This window comes from Diadema antillarum, unplaced genomic scaffold (assembly GCF_040938485.1).
Source record: "Diadema antillarum isolate AM-2024a unplaced genomic scaffold, OU_Dant_1.0 seq00000604_RagTag, whole genome shotgun sequence".
Lineage (NCBI taxonomy): Eukaryota > Metazoa > Echinodermata > Echinoidea > Diadematoida > Diadematidae > Diadema > Diadema antillarum.
The window spans coordinates 1,133,449-1,149,590 of NW_027271532.1; the positions used below are offsets into that span (position 1 = coordinate 1,133,449).

General features: G+C 39.2%; 1 protein-coding gene across 2 annotated transcripts in view; it reads right to left on the minus strand.

The window, feature by feature from the left end:
- The window catches only part of LOC139735871 (general transcription factor IIH subunit 2-like), an 87,542-nt gene that overhangs the window by 50,123 nt on the left and 21,277 nt on the right, over positions 1 to 16,142 (minus strand). For both annotated transcript variants that reach the window (XM_071646618.1, XM_071646619.1), the window contains exons 3-7: positions 15,192 to 15,306; positions 13,515 to 13,601; positions 10,799 to 10,849; positions 5,401 to 5,455; positions 3,800 to 3,905 (exon numbers count right to left, since the gene is read on the minus strand). In XM_071646618.1, coding sequence (XP_071502719.1) covers positions 3,800 to 3,905; positions 5,401 to 5,455; positions 10,799 to 10,849; positions 13,515 to 13,601; positions 15,192 to 15,306 — 414 coding nt within the window. The remainder of the gene's footprint in view (positions 1 to 3,799; positions 3,906 to 5,400; positions 5,456 to 10,798; positions 10,850 to 13,514; positions 13,602 to 15,191; positions 15,307 to 16,142) is intronic.

Below are 16,142 nucleotides of genomic sequence, written 5' to 3' on the forward strand. Positions count from 1 at the left end.
TGGCGACTTAAGACGATTACACATACTTGTATTTCAGCTCAGTTGGCACTGAAAATCATGTCGACATACGCAAGTTGTCGACTTATAAATGTCGACTAAGATGAGGATATTTTCAAGGAACAACAAAGGCAAAAATCTGGACTTTTTTATCATGTCAACTTAAGCGAGTTGTCGACTTATGCGATGTCGACTTCAGCAAGGTTTACTGTATTTAAAAAATTTGACTATGCAGTTTAAAGAGATTTAAATGGAACTAGAAATGTCACTATGGCGACTGGTATGCCATAATGCATGGTTTTCCCCCTAGGCCTATAATATGACTTGACAATGTTGAGATGCTAGTTTCACTTCATTGGCAAAAAAATTATAAATAAAATGATATGTTGGTCACAAATGTGTCGAGTGTTTACTTTCCTGGAACTAGGTTTCATTTGCGTGGATGGCTAAATTGTGTTCGAGGATTAGAGCCATTGCCCACTGACAACCTGGTCCACAATTCTGCAAATAATCCCTAACTAAACTAGAAACATCCACTTTTCATAATTCAGCTGGCATTAAAGACCTAATAAAATGCTTGCAAAATGTTTTAATATGCAAAAGAAATGTAAAATATATGTCATGATTATCAATGTATTTTAGTTGTCAGTGTCGTTCCGGTTTTTATCGCTTCTAAAAACTCCCCCAAATATCACATTTTTGGAGGACCCCGTTGCAGCTTTTGAGGAAAAGATAGTCACGTGACCAACACCCCTGAACCGATTGATGACGTATAAGCACGGAGTTGTGCTCAGTTAGCAGACGCCGCTCAGCACAAGCACTCAGATTTACTAGCTTGGTACACGCGCGTACACGATAGCTAGCCTGGCCAGGCCCGGGCCCCGCGGGATGTGCGCTCCCGGTCGACCCACTGACTGTCGACATGTACGCATTAGTACCACGTACATTATCACTAAATTGCACAGATACCTGGTACCTCGAGCATAATGTCTTCCCCTATATGGGTAAACTTCGACATTGATGATGATGATGAAGACTGCAGCTCTGACGATAGCGGAGAAGAAGAGGAGGCACATGAAGTTGAAGGGGAAGATGGGGAGGGAGAGGCAGCTGATGAACCAGAACGTTATCGTGGGGCTGCATCTTACCGATATGAACCAGCTGCATCTCCCCCGCTGCCAGTGTAAGAGCGTATGAACATGGCACCAAGCCCGAGAATAGACCTCACGGAAATGATCGCCTGGGAAATACAGAGTGGTATGTCTGGTATGCCCCCATATAGTTTAACGTTAGAAAGGATATACTGTATTCTACATGATTGACATTGTAAGTTGTAACTGTTTGTCTAGTATGTAGATTAGAAGAATAGACCCAGCTCGCTCACAAAGTGAGCGGCTACTCCGGCTGCAGCAGTCAAGCGGGAGCGTCCCAGCCGTGGCCTGGCCCGTCGGCCGGCGCTTACAAGTTAAACTACTAGTACCGGTAGTAGTCTAGTAGTAGATCTAGTAGCAGTCTACTAGTAGTTATAGTAGTCTACTAGTAGTAGTAGTCTACTAGTACCACTACGGCACTAGGTCTAGTAGACTAGTAAGTAGTAATAGCAGAATCTTTGGTAGTAGTACAGAGGCTACACTCTAACGCCTAACGGTTAGGAGGATATGTTGTTACAGGGTGGGTCGTGGCTCAAAAAAAAAAAAAAGGCCTAACCAGTTTCCCATAGTCAGTTTCTGCAATATTTGTTATCAGTAATTTAGATGCGCCATTTTCTAAGAAAAACGATACCAAGAATGATCGTCAATTTTGGTCGAGTAGTTTTTGTTTTATGCTGAAAATCATACTGTAGAAGGAAGCCCAAACGCCGTGTTTATCTACCGATGAATGCCACGGTGGGGCTGGATTCACGAGTAGGTCTAGGCCTATAACGAGAAGCAGGCGAGTCGCCGTAGTATTGTTAGTACAGTACAGTGGTGGTGGGGCTATCGTGAAATAGGCCCCACCGCAGTGCGCGTGCACCGTACTCGTGCGTTTATAGCAAGCAAGGGTAGGTCCTCCTAGGGTTTAGGGTTAGGCAGGGTTGTATTTATGGTTAAATTGGCCGTTAAATTAGTCGAGAGCCATATTATGAAGTCATTTTCGCCGCATTCACGAGTATTGACTGTGGAAGGCAGCCCCACCGCCGTGCTTACCTACCGATGGATGACACACGGTGGGGCTGAATTCATGAGTATTTAAACAGGTGAGTCGCCGTAGTATTACTATTAGTACAGACACGCAGTGGTGGGGCCTATTTCACGAGTTTGCCGAAAATAATGGATATCCAAGCGTACCACAGTTGTAATCTGTATTATTGGCAGTATTAAATCCGATACAATTCATTAAATATTCTTTTATCTAAAGGCTTAGCCAATGACAATAGTGCAGCGCAGCACCTGCTATGCGCTCGCTAGCTCGCTCCCCCGCCAGCGCTAGCCAGTGCTAGTGCAGCCGCCGGCCGGCTGTCGCTGCACTGCGCTAGCATAGCCTTGCCAGCTCGCTGGCGCTACGGCTAGACTGGTCGGACAATCAATATCGACGACTCCGTTCTTAGACGTCATCACAATTTAGAAGTGATAGTGCGCCGCATGCGGCGAAAGTATAGAAAGTTTTCCAAAACCGAGGAAATTGCATCCATTATGTTAACAAATATACAACAAAATACAGAACAGTAAAAAACTCTGCACAACCATAGAATTACTTAGAATTTATAATATTATTACATCATTGAGAAAAATATGCCTAAACCATTTTATTAGGTCTTTAAGGAAAAGAATTTTGCCACTTTATTCTGGCCTTTGACCCATGACCTCAAAATTTCCTTAGAGAATCATTGTCAGGCAGTATATAGAATATTTGCCAAATTTCATGAAAACACCTTAAGCCATTTCCTAGATGTGGAGAAAAAAGTAAAATTTTAACATTTTCACTTGACCTTCACCTAACGGCCCAAAACTTTCCAACAAAATCTTTATCTGGAATGAATACATGTATACACCATATTTAAAGAAAATCCCTACAGGTATTGCCTGGATATGGGGAAATAGTGACATTTTGAGCATTTGACCTTGACCTCTGACCTTGACCCTCATGACCCTAAAAAGTCCCAAGAAAATCACTGACAGGCAGTACATGCAAATGTACTAAGTTTCATGAAGATTCCTTGAGTCATTTCCGAGATATGGAGAAAAAGGTGAAATTTAAGCATTTTCATTTGACGTTATGGCCCAAAACTTTCCCTGGAAAATTTTTGTTTGATAATACATGTATACACTAAGTTTCAAGGCTCCAAGGGGTGATTCCTGGCTCTGTCATGATTGAAACTGTGGTAATTGATAAGTACTAACTCATAGTGTAAACTTAGCTCTATCACTTCTGGTTCTAGAGAAGAATATTTTTTTTATTTGTTTGTCTTAATATGGGGGAGTTTGGACTCCCTCAACCCCCACCCCCCACCCGTGAGGGGCATGGTGTGTATTAGTTCAAATGAGATCCTATTCCCCTAGGGATGCTACCTGCCAAGTTTGGTAAAAATCCATCCCAGATTTTTCAAGAAGATGCAAATGTATACTGTTTACGCACAACAGATGACAGACAACAGATGATGCATGATGGATGCTGGGCAATGAGCGATGCTTTCACACAGGCGGATTACCAACCTGGTCATTCTTTGTTGACAGGCATAAAGAATCTTATTTGGGAGCATAGAAGGCTTTTTATTAATTACAGGAGGAACAGGTTAAAGCACATGTCTGGCAGTTCAACTAACCTGAGTGTAGCTGCAGCTAGTTCTAGAGCATTCTGCAGAGAAGGCTCCTTCAGCCAAGACTTGTCACTTAACTTCCCCAGAGCTTCCATGTGTCTCTTGGGATTGCCTGTTCAATACAAGGAATAAATTCAAATGTCCAGAGATGCAAGTACATGTAGGTTATCACTGCAATAACCAAGAAAGACTATATCTGGTCATGTGTTTGTCGCATACATTTTACAATGCCTTTCATTGCTAAGACACAATACTCTTCATGCAGTGTGAGAAAGAGACTACGATATATGAGAAAATACAAAGGTTACACTGTACATTCAAAGATATAAAACATTAATACTATCTCATGAAATTGCAAATAGAGTTTAAGCCAGCCCCTTATCATGATTTCCAACCTCACAGAAAAGATTTGTGCAACATAAAGCAAGAAGAATACCATTGTTCTATTTCAAAACCTTACTGAAACTCACCGAACATGCCTGATATTTGAGACATTACCGAATAGACTCAGCAAAGCCAAAGTACTTGTAGACTATGTTCTATAGACAATGACATGTACAGTTTCAAAGGTGTAACTGTTTTTCCTAGGAGAGTGTAAATTGATATTTACCCAGGAATAAGCCATACTAATGAAAGGTGAATCTCACGCTCTTCCGTGTCAATTGAATAATTTGCTTTAAAAACACCAACAGTAACGACAATCTATCAAATAAAAGGTTAAACTCCATGTCTCTCATGCACTACCTGCCCAAAACACTTTGGCCAAAGTCATTATCAGCATTCGCTTGGCCTTGCTACCGTTCAAGTTATTCATTCAGCCATGCTGGGTGGTTTGCTGTTTATTCACATTCATCATTGTTAGATGGGCTTTCCAAATTCGAAAATGCGATGAAGCTTGCCTTTCCAGGGATGGTTTCTAAGCTCGGCACTTGTATAGTAACGTTCTATGCCACCTTTTCTTTCAAAGAATATCACAATTAGCCTAATTTGAAGTAATTTAACTTTTTCTTTAGAAGCAATGAATGCACTTATGTTTGTTTCAGCTATGAAATGCCATATGCTGCTCCCTTTTATTATATCAGTAAAAAATTAGCTGAATTTTCCCCACTTCATCTGAGTGCTTTCATTACAGCAGACTTCGTATGAATTTCCTCAAATTTTGACAAAAAGGTTCGCCGGAAGTACTCAGTCTCAGAGCTTACACGAGCATGGCTGCTATGTAATATCTTACATTCAAGTGAAATGATCATATATCAAGCAAGTGAATCACCCGCAGCTTGTTTTGCAGGCGATTCAATACTACAGCTTGGACATCATTCGATCATCACCATACTAGCAGCGTTTTACAACCCACTACTGAACGTGGATGGCATTTTCAGAATAAAAGTAGGTATTCCACACTTTTCACTCAAAATACTACAAAAAATAACTCACTATCTCAACAAACTGTCTCAGCCAGACAAGTTTCTCGGCGGAGCTTTCAGATATATTCCAAGAAAATTGGAATTTATGAAAAAATGACTCGTGGGCCCTTATCAGTACTATGTTTTTAGCATTAATACTCCTTGATTATGTTTAATAAGAAAACAAACTCCAGATCACCTCACCTCCTAATTCTGTGAGTTTTTCTGCTCTCATGTTGCTGGTAGTGATGATTCCAATCTGTATACATCATAAAATTATCATGTTAGCAAAGCAATGATACTAACATCATGTCCAAGTGAAAGACACAAACACACAGATCGCGTTCCAGGATCAACCTTGCCGTTTCTAGCAAGACCATGTAAACACTGTGAAGTCATCCAGTGTGATCCTTGTTCTTCCGGCATGCCCTTGGAAAAACTTAAGCTTGCTTAAATTCTCATCCCAAAATTCATGGATGAAAATCACACCATACTCTTCTTAGAAGGCACTGTGTTCATGTACTCCATGTAGCCTCCATACTTATTCTGGGACACTACATAATAGCACCGGCCCCATCCAGGATTGAAATTCCATGTGTTTTGCCAATACATATGGACAGCTGACAATAAATTGCTGCATGACAGACACAGATATACATATCATTTAGAAGACAGCAGAAGTGTCATGATGTCTCTAACAAGAAGCAGGAAAAGTCATAGGCACCATCAAAAAAGAATCCACTGTAACCATTTCCACCTGCAAATGAATATGATGAAGGCGACGAGGAGTCCACACTACATTAACAATGGGAAGGCAATTTGCAAACCAGCTGTGTCACAAGTGAAAAAAAACACCAGCTCTGCACCTTTAGGAGAGGCTTCCTGAAAAATGCACAGTCTTCTCAAACTTTTGCACAATTCTCTTGAGGACTTAATTTTATTTGTCAGGGTCCGCTCTCATTTAGTACTTGAAATTGCTTACATCTTTCTCAGTCAATTCACCAATCAAATCTCATATTGCTTCTGGTTGGTTGAAGTCATGGGCCTAAATTTAGCAATGGCCTGCGCAGCACGGAGCTCCATAGCATCCAAATGGCCCTTATAGTAACCAAGCAGACTGCTTCATAGCATTCAAACTGGCCTCAATCACAAGTACCCGGATGTAGTATGCGGACGTGTGTATGCGCTGCACTTCTGTCTTGCCTTTGCAGCGCAAGAACCCACCCAAGCAGTGCAGCGAAAGGTGCACAACCATTCTGCACAACCCTTGCCTTTCGTACACACAGATCATCGCTAGCGCTTCTTAGCGCATGTATGATATCATGCAATTGCAGTACAAACAGCTCCACATTTGCAGACAGCAATTTGTTAACAGTCTACGTAGATCACAGCAGTACGGAATTCATAGGAACCACTGTCACTGAATTTGCAACATGACATTATATGCCTAAATCGGTAAGTGAAATTCAGTCACTCCGTAGCTTTATTCAGCGTTGACTTGTAAATGCTTGCGTTTGTTATGTGACATTCACAGTGTGAGAGCTACCTGTATTGAAGGCATATGTGGCCACTGCCTACATAACGCTATCACTGTGCTGATGATCACGATTTGTGAACTGGCTAGCGCGATTGCGATTGACCAAGTAAACATTCATTTTAGTTTTGTTCGGTATATAAAACAGATAAACAATTGTAGACTACTTCATTCAGGGCACCAGTTGATTTAAGCTGTCCCTCGGGATCTCAACTCCACACTATGACATTCAGAGCAAGCTCCTCGAGGTAACATAACGTGGAGCAAAATTGTGATGTCATACGCTGGAACACCATGGATTTCAATCTGTGATGATCCATGAAGTGATCCGTTGAAGTGTAAAAGGGGCTTTAGAGATAGGACTAGGTCGAAGAATAATGCTACACTTATATTTCAACACATTTCTTAAACTAAAAATGAACTGAAAATCAAGAACCATGAGTTTTACACATAATGAACTGTGTGATGATATTTGTGAAAACAATGATCGTTATTCATGATCCCGTGCCCAATTTTATCAAAGCTCATAATAAATCATAAGCTCTCCAAATCACTTAAAATCCTCCCGAATCAATCAATCATAACTTCTAAGTCTGCTGTAAGTCCATCTTATCAAAAGACCTATTATGAAATCAACTATAACTTCCTCCAGAATCAATCATAACTTTTCAAAATGAATTTCAACTGCTCAAAATCAATTATAACTCTTACAGTTTATCCAAATAAACTAACTATACGTTGAGACTGTCTACTGTAGGTAAACTCAATTGTAAGACAATATGAAGTAGAAAGATGGCTAGTCTAGCTTGGGTTGTCACAAACTTTCATCTGTTTAATTTTCTCTAACATTCGGTATCATTTCTACCCTCTAGTCAATGTCTTTTCCTTGTATCCAATCCATGATAGATCTGTATGAATTGCTCACGCAACTGCTGTATGTGAACAGTATATCAGTAGCATATCAGTGCATATTATACAGGTCATAAGTGAGCAATTTTCAAACTTTACACATTTATGCTCTTTCAGAGTGCCTTGATCAACCACCAATAATCTGAAAGTTTTCTAAAAGATGGTGAGAATGGAGTAAAAACCATTGCAAGTAAATGAAGTTGTTGCGAATGTAAGAAAAATTGGGTTATTTTTTTTCTTGCGACGATGGTGCACCTTGTCTTCCAATAAAAAATCACTATCACAACCAATCAACACTGCCATACATACAGTGATCACCCATCCTTGGGCACGCAGCATCCTGACCGGCCCATCAGGCCAGCAAGGGTCAGCAAGCAAGCATCTGATCAGCGTGTGTGTGCAAAGTAAAGTCATGCAGACACAGATGCTTGTAGGCGCTCATTTGATAATTTACCCTTACCCTTACATGCCTTCAGAGCCAAGAAGCGCACAAGAAAATCTACAGCAACTTCAAAATGCAGAAGCTCTCATTTTGCAGCAACATCAGGCCATAAGAAACTAGAAATGTTGCTATGGCAACTGGTATGCCTCTGCCATAATGCATGGTTCTCCCAATAGGTCTATAGCATGTCTTGACAATGTGTGACTACAGTTCCACATGTACATGTAATTGGCAAACTAGAAATGATGCCTCCGCCATAATGCATGATTCTCCCAATAGGTGTATAGCACAATGTCTTCACAATGTGTGACGACTTGATGACAGTTTCACATAACTGGCAAAGTATTGAAATGATAGGTTTGTCAGAAATGTCTTGAATGTTCACTTTCCTTGAACTACATGTAAGTTTGCTATAATTGTCTAAGATAGAGTGCAGGTACATGTATTTTGGGAATTGACGATTTAACTGACTTTTGACCGACCCTTTTATAAGTTTATGCATTGAGTAATTTTCAAGGTATGAAGAAAGAGTGTAATTACAGTATAGAACAGATTTTTTTTTCTTATTTTTGCATTTTAGCCTGGCCTTTGACCCTTAATGTTTGACCTTGACCTTCTGGTAGGAAATTTCCCAAAAAATCTCCATTAGGTAATACATGTATATATCAAGTGTTTAAAAAATGATACTGCAAGCATTGCATATACTAGTACATGAGGGAAAGATTGAAATTTTGAGGAGTTGACCTTGACATTGACCCCTGACTATGGACCCATGACCCCTAAATTCCCTAGATAATCCCTGCCAGTCAGTACATGCGTATGTACCAAGTTCCATGAAGATACATTGAACCATTTGCAAGAAAAGTGAAATTGTAACATTTTCACTTGACCTTTGACCATATGACATGAAACTCTCTCTGGAGAATCTTTACGCAGTAGTACATGTCTACACTAAGTTTCAAGAAAATATCTTCGGTCATTGCATAGATATGGGGGAATAGCAACATTTTTAGCATTTGACCTTGACTTTCTAACCTTTGACCTCTTGCCAATTTCACTAAAAAAAGACTCAACCAATTACCCCATCATATATCATCCTTGGACCAAGTTTGGTGAAAGTTGCTTCATCCAGTTTTGAGTTATCACGTAAACAGATAAATTTTAGTATTTGACCTTGATCTTTGACCTTTGACCTCTGTCCGCTTTCCCTCAAAAACTAGTCAAGTAATTGCTCCATCATACATCATCCTTGGACAAAGTCTGGTGATATTTGCTTGATCCAGTCTCGAGTTATCACGTAAACGAATACAATTTCATGATTTGACCTTGACCTTTGACCTTTGGCCTTAAGCCGATTTCACCCAAAATCTAATCAAGTAATTGCGTCATCATACTTTATACTTGGGACCAAGTTTGGTAAAATTCCAGTTAATATTACTCAAGTTATCGCGTAAATGAATGCAGACGGACGTACAGACGTACGGACGGACGGACGGACGGACGGACGGACAGACAACCCGAAAACATAATGCCTCCGGCACCACTTCGTGGCGGAGGCATAAAAAAATCAAAATCAAATGTTTGTCATAAATGTGTTTCATGTTCATACATTGAGTAATCTTCAAGGTACTACAAGTGTAATTTCAGCACTAAATGGTCAAATTCTAGCATTTTAACCTGGTGTTTGACTCTTGACCTTTTCCCCTATGACTCAAAAATTCCCATGAGAATGACTGCCAGGCAGTACATGTATAATACATACCAAGTTTCATGGTGACACCCTGAGCCACCATGAGCCACATACGTATGGAGGAAAAAGTAAAATTAAGCATTTTCGGCTTATCATTGACCGCAAACCTTTTGGCCAAAAGCTTTCTCGGAGAATCTCTATCAGGTAATACATGTATACGCTGAGTTTCAATAAAATACCTTCAAGCACTGCATAGTTGTTTGTAATTTGTATGAGGGAAATAGTGAAATTTTGAGTTGACCTTGACCTTTGACCCCATGACCCCAAAATTTTCAAGAGAATCACTGTCAGGCAGTACATGCATATGTATTAAGTTCCATGAAGATACCTTGAACCATTTCTGAGAAATGGAGAAAAAAAAAACAATTTTAGAATTTCACTTGACCTTTGATCTTTGACCTCATGGTCTAAAACTTTCTCTAGAGAATCTTTATTGGTAATACATATATCGCTGCTGGGGCAACAAGACCTCGTATCTACAAAATGTCCAATGTTCAGGAGAGCAAAAAAACCTGGCAGCCAAAGCACTGTATCCAATGGGATAGACATTCCTTTGACATGCCGTTGTTGCTTCATTTTTGGGGTAAGACAGCTAGGATTTGGACAGGACATCACTTAACTGATTATCTGACCATTAATCCAAAAAAGTCATTTTCACCAAAATTGCAGATTCAAGGTCTTGTCACCCCAGTGACGGTATATAGTTAATTTCAGGGAAATACCTTCAGGCATCGCATAGATACAACAACATTGTATATGGGAAATAAAAATATAATGCACTTTGCATTTTTCCAACTTTCTCACAAGTTACATTATGAATATATAATATGAATGCTAATTAATCTCTCTTTTAAACACAAAAGATAGAGTGATATGAACAACCATTACATGCATTGCAGCTCTTAAAAAAAAACAAATCTTGATCTATATATTTGTACCACGGTTACTGTCACTATTTTGAACTTACTTGGCTTATGGGATTCTGATCAAAATACTCCTCTATGAAGTGTTCAAGAAGCTGGAAATAAAATGAAAACAAATAAGAACGCAGACTGAATGCAAATAATACTCTCTATACATGTTCTTTAAGAGGATTAACATCTTCTGCATATACGTTGCAATGTACAGACCTTTATTTGAACTCATAACCTGATTTAGTTTTATAAACAATCTCAACCACACATTGTTCAACAATGAAACCTCACTGACAGAAGCTTTTCTGCTGAAATAGCAAATTTAATTACACAACAGTTCACTGTCCCTTTCAAAATCTTTGCTCGCAATTATTTTGTCTGTAGAGAAGAGGACACACGAACAATATCAGTAAAAAATTGCACTTCTTTAACTGCAAAATGTTATTAACAATGGAAACATGTATTTGCCAATTATTTAAACAGAAAAATTTCACATTCAAGTAGTAATTCTGGCAAACAAAATTATGCACAAATGTGCACAAGATGGTGAAATGCTAACTTTTTATGCGATACTCAAGTTCCTTTTTTCAGCCCTGGGATATCGATAACAAGAAGATTTGAAGAAAAACTGAAAGGGTTGTTTTGTAACATATAACTATTAAGTTTCACTAAGGATTTCAGTATTTTCTCTTAAACACAGCTTAAAAATGTTAAAATTAAGAACCTTGTATTTGGTCTCCATGTCAAAACTCTACAGAAGAGCGGCTTGGAGCATGGAACATCAAAGCCAGAGGAATGCTTAGCATTCAATTGTTATGCTATAGAACCTACGCATAAATTTGCACAAATTAGATAGAGATTCCACTCCTTCTCTAACACCTCCCTGTTTAAACAGAGCTGATAATTGTCAGGTGGGAAAGAATATCCCAAATGAGGAGAAAGCGTATCAAACATCAGTTTCATGGAGCAATAGTTTTTGTACAAGGACAAGCTCATTTTGTTACAGCCAATATCTTACAGCATCCGTATCTGCTATATCAGGAATATGGCAAAGAGATTAAAGTACAAATGGACTGACATTGATGAAAACATATTTGGCAGACACCTCACAAGCAGTTTTGCAGTAGAGCTAATCTTGTCATTCCAAATTTTTCCTGTTTAATCATGATTCCACCACTATCATATTTGACATCATGTATTTTTGTTTGTTTGTTTATTTGTTTTTTAATGCAAAGTTTGTAAACCAATTATGAAAGTGGAAATAAATGAAATGATATGAAATGTAATGAAATTCCGTATTACACACTGTATTCAAACATGATCACAATGTAAAGGGGTTTATTTCATTCTATGAAAACAGCAAAGCTACATAAGTAACTGATCTCATGAAAAGCATTTGTAGCACACACACACACACACACACAAAAAAACCTGGAGGTTTTTGTTTTTGTTTTTTTTAAGCATTATTGATTGCATGTACCATGGTACTAGTTTTTTTTTTTTTATACTATTCAGTAAGTTAGGGGATTGCAAGGTATTTTGACAGAAAAGCTCAGAGAGCAAATACAGTCAACCTTGCCTCAAAGTCGACATAATCGGGACTGAGCAAAACATATCAACTTACGCATAGTTGGCTTACATTATGCATAATTAATTTTCCTTCTACAGAGTAAGATTAGGATTACGATGCAGATCGCTATCCATATCTTACTCCTTATACCGTCGAAATGTGCCTGCTGTATCTTTGCAACAAAAATATTTTGGTTCATGCATAAATCATGCACAGATTAGTAAAAATAATGCAACAAATGCGACATTCAGAGAGATCTTGAGAAAGCGGGATGGAAACCTGGGCCCGTTTCTGGAAACTTTACATTGCAAACTCAACTTGAAAAATCAAACACAAATCTAAAAATCACCTGCAACTTTGCACTTACATGTACATGCAGGTGCATTGCTGAAGAGACTTGCATTTGCTTTCGTATGATTTTGTCAAAATGATTTTAAGTGTGGACTGTATTAATGTATATAAATGTAAATTTCCTCTCCTGAGTCATGATCATAATCTTTTGCTCAAATTCCTATCGCCATATTCTAGAAAGAATTGTTCTTGCACTCTAATTCACTGCATTAATGCTCTGTAGGGCGCGGTCCCATCTGAAAATGAAAAAAAAGAAATCTGAAACCGACATCCAAAAATACAAAGTTGAGTGTGATATGATGGACTTGCATTTGATTCTTAGAGTTGCATTTAAATGCAATCGAGTTTCTAGTTTCGTACAATCTTCTAGTTTTGTAGGATTATCATATGCTAGCCTTTCAGCAATCCACTTGCGTTTGGATACAAAGTAGCAGGTGATTTGATATTTTGAGTTGAATTTAAATGCAAAGTTTCAGAAACAGGCCTGAGTTTATTATCCCACTTCAAATAATTAACCTAATGACTACTCTGATTAATGAAAGGGTCTATTTCATGACTGTATAACAAACATCTACAAGGATCTAGGTATACAAAACATTTGTGTTAATAAGAAAAATGAATCTTCATAACAATGATTGAACCTTATTTCACTTTCGGATGAAGAAAGCTTTGGAATAATAAAGGGAAAAATTGTGACTTTTCTGCCATGTCGACTTAAGCGAGGTGTCGACTTATGCGATGTCAACTTAAGTGAGGTTTACTGTGCATTTTATTTCCATTTATATTCTAGCTTTGACAAACCCTTCACACAGCCACACGTTACACTTTATTTGTGGAAAAGGTTTTACCTTAGCACAGCAAGTAAGTCTATTTGGCTTCAGATCTTGATCCTCCATGGACCGCGAACAGTCAATAATAAGGAATAGATGACGCATCTGCAAAAGAAAATTCATATTCAGCATGGAAAAGCAATAAAATATGTACAATTCATTTATTAAAGAACCAGATTAAAAACAAGGCAAGTGCCAAAATGTGTCTCGCCCATTCGCGTAGAAGAAATTAATGTTTGTCTAACTCCAAGAAGTTCATTGACTCCACCTATGACCTTTGACCATGTGGTGACCTTCAACTCCCCAAGGGACATTTACCAGCTAAGTTTGGTCACAAACGGACACACGAATCAAAAGTTATGAGCCATAATCAAAACGTGCGGTAAAAACTTAACATTGGGCCCTACAAGTTCGTTGACCCCACCTATGACCTTCAACCTTGTGATGAACTTTAACTCCCCAAGGGACATCTACCATCCAAGTTCGGTCACAAACGGACAAAGGGATCAAAAGTTATGAGCCATAATCGAAACGCGCCGTAAAAACTTAGCATGGGGCCTAAAAGTTTGTTGACCCATGTCTGTGACCTTTGACCTTGTGATGAACTTTAATTCCCCAAGGGACATTTACCATCCAAGTTTGTTCAAAAAACAGACATGGACATAGAGATCAAAAGTTATGAGCCATAATTGAAGCCACGCTCAGCCTGGGCTCAGCCCGGGCTCGACCCAGCCCTGCACTGTAAACGGGGTCTAGGGGTGCGTTCGAGCGCTCTAAAGCGAACCAAAGCGTACCGTACCGAACTGCGCCAGTTTTGGAGCGTTCGAGCGCTCTGTGGAGAAAGCGTACCTCACGAGTAATTTTTAGAAAAGGTCACGCTTGTTTGTAGCAAGAATGTCATTCACCTGTCGCTTGAACTACGGTACTTACAGTAACAGCTGTCCTGAACAAAGAGAATGATGTCTTTGCATTGTGACGTATGCGCATGATACGTGCATGCTTTACAACGAACTTTTGGTATGCTTTGGTACGGGAAGTGGTCCGCTTTTGGCTCGGTACAGTACGGTACGGTACACTTTGGGAGCGTTCGAGCGCTCCTCTGGCGCGGGCACGGTACGGTACAGTTCGCTTTAGGAGAGCACTCGAACACACCCCTTGATTAGACAATTTCTGAATCATATTTTTACCTCCGCCAAGGGAGGAGGTTATGTTTTCGTTACCGTTGGTTTGTTTGTTAGTTAGTTTGTCCGTGTGCAAAATAACTCAAAAAGTTGTGCACGGATTTGTATGAAACTTGCATGAAAGGTTGAGAATGACACGAGTAATAAATGATTAAATTTTGGTAGTGATCAGGAAATTTTTATGGATTTTATGAAGGATTTTTGGTATTTTGCCAGGTACAAGTTCAAGCTGCGCATTTTTGAGGTTTTCATGCGCACTAAAGTGCGTGCTCTAGTTTCTGCTGGGGAGAGGTGCACCGCGCATCTGAGGGTTTATGATGTAACAAAGACTTCTATATTGAGAAATCGGGCGATTTATCAGTGGGTGGAAATCACTGATCTCTATGGAAGAGTAAGATCACGTGGGAAAGTAGCTGCTTGGCGGAGGTCTGCGCCCTCAGAGTGCTTTTCTAGTTACAACATGAAGTCAGTTGTTTACACAAGTCATTCACATGAATCAAAGGCAAAAAATTACCATCCCCAGTCTGACATTGTTTGGTCGGTCCTCCAAGCGTCGCCTCTTGGCTCTCTGGACGATATCATCAACTGTTGCTTGTAGAGACCCTTCCTCATCTTCTTTAAGAGCCTCCCTGCATCACAGAAGACCAACCAGGAGAAATCACATGCACTGAAATTCACCACTATCAAGCAATATTGAATAATCTCTTTATCTCTACAAAGTTAAGCATGAAAGATACAGTTTACACACACTACAAGATAGATATATTACCGTTGAATCAATAGACATTTTGGCCCTCGGTAGCCCTGTCCTATGACTCCAATATGGATGTCATGTCTACTCTAAAGGATGGTTCCTACCAAATCTGGGAAGAATCTGAGTGTGCAACTTGAAGCAAATGATGATACAGTTAATATTTCCTTTGATTAAGCAACATGAAGCAAATGATGATATGTGACCCTGCATCACAAAACAAACAGAAAGTCGCCAGACATGAAATTTAAGGTAAGAGCATGTTCTGAAAGAGCAATCTTTAAGCTTTAAAATGCGATGAATAACTCAAATCAAATGGGCTCTCCTAACCTATCGTTGTAAATATCGGAAAGAAAGTACACACTCAGGAAAAGTGTGAACTGAGATAAGAGGCTCTGAAGTACAGCATCTATTCAAGCGCTTTAATAATCTTTACCAAGCCGTGCTGGCTGTGCGATGAATGGGACAAAAACAGGATGTAATCCACAGAGTAACATCAATGAAGAGATTGTCAGATTAAACTGAAATTGACCATGCCTTATTAACACATTCTGTCCATAATCAATGCCAACTTTCAAAGCAGTAGCATCATCCTTTCAAAAGTTATCAGAGTTGAAAGTGAAGAGTGTGTACAAGGTTTTTTAAGAGATGAAAAGGGGACTCTAAAGACACACTTCATCACACTATTCCACCAAAAAATGTTCGAGATAAACT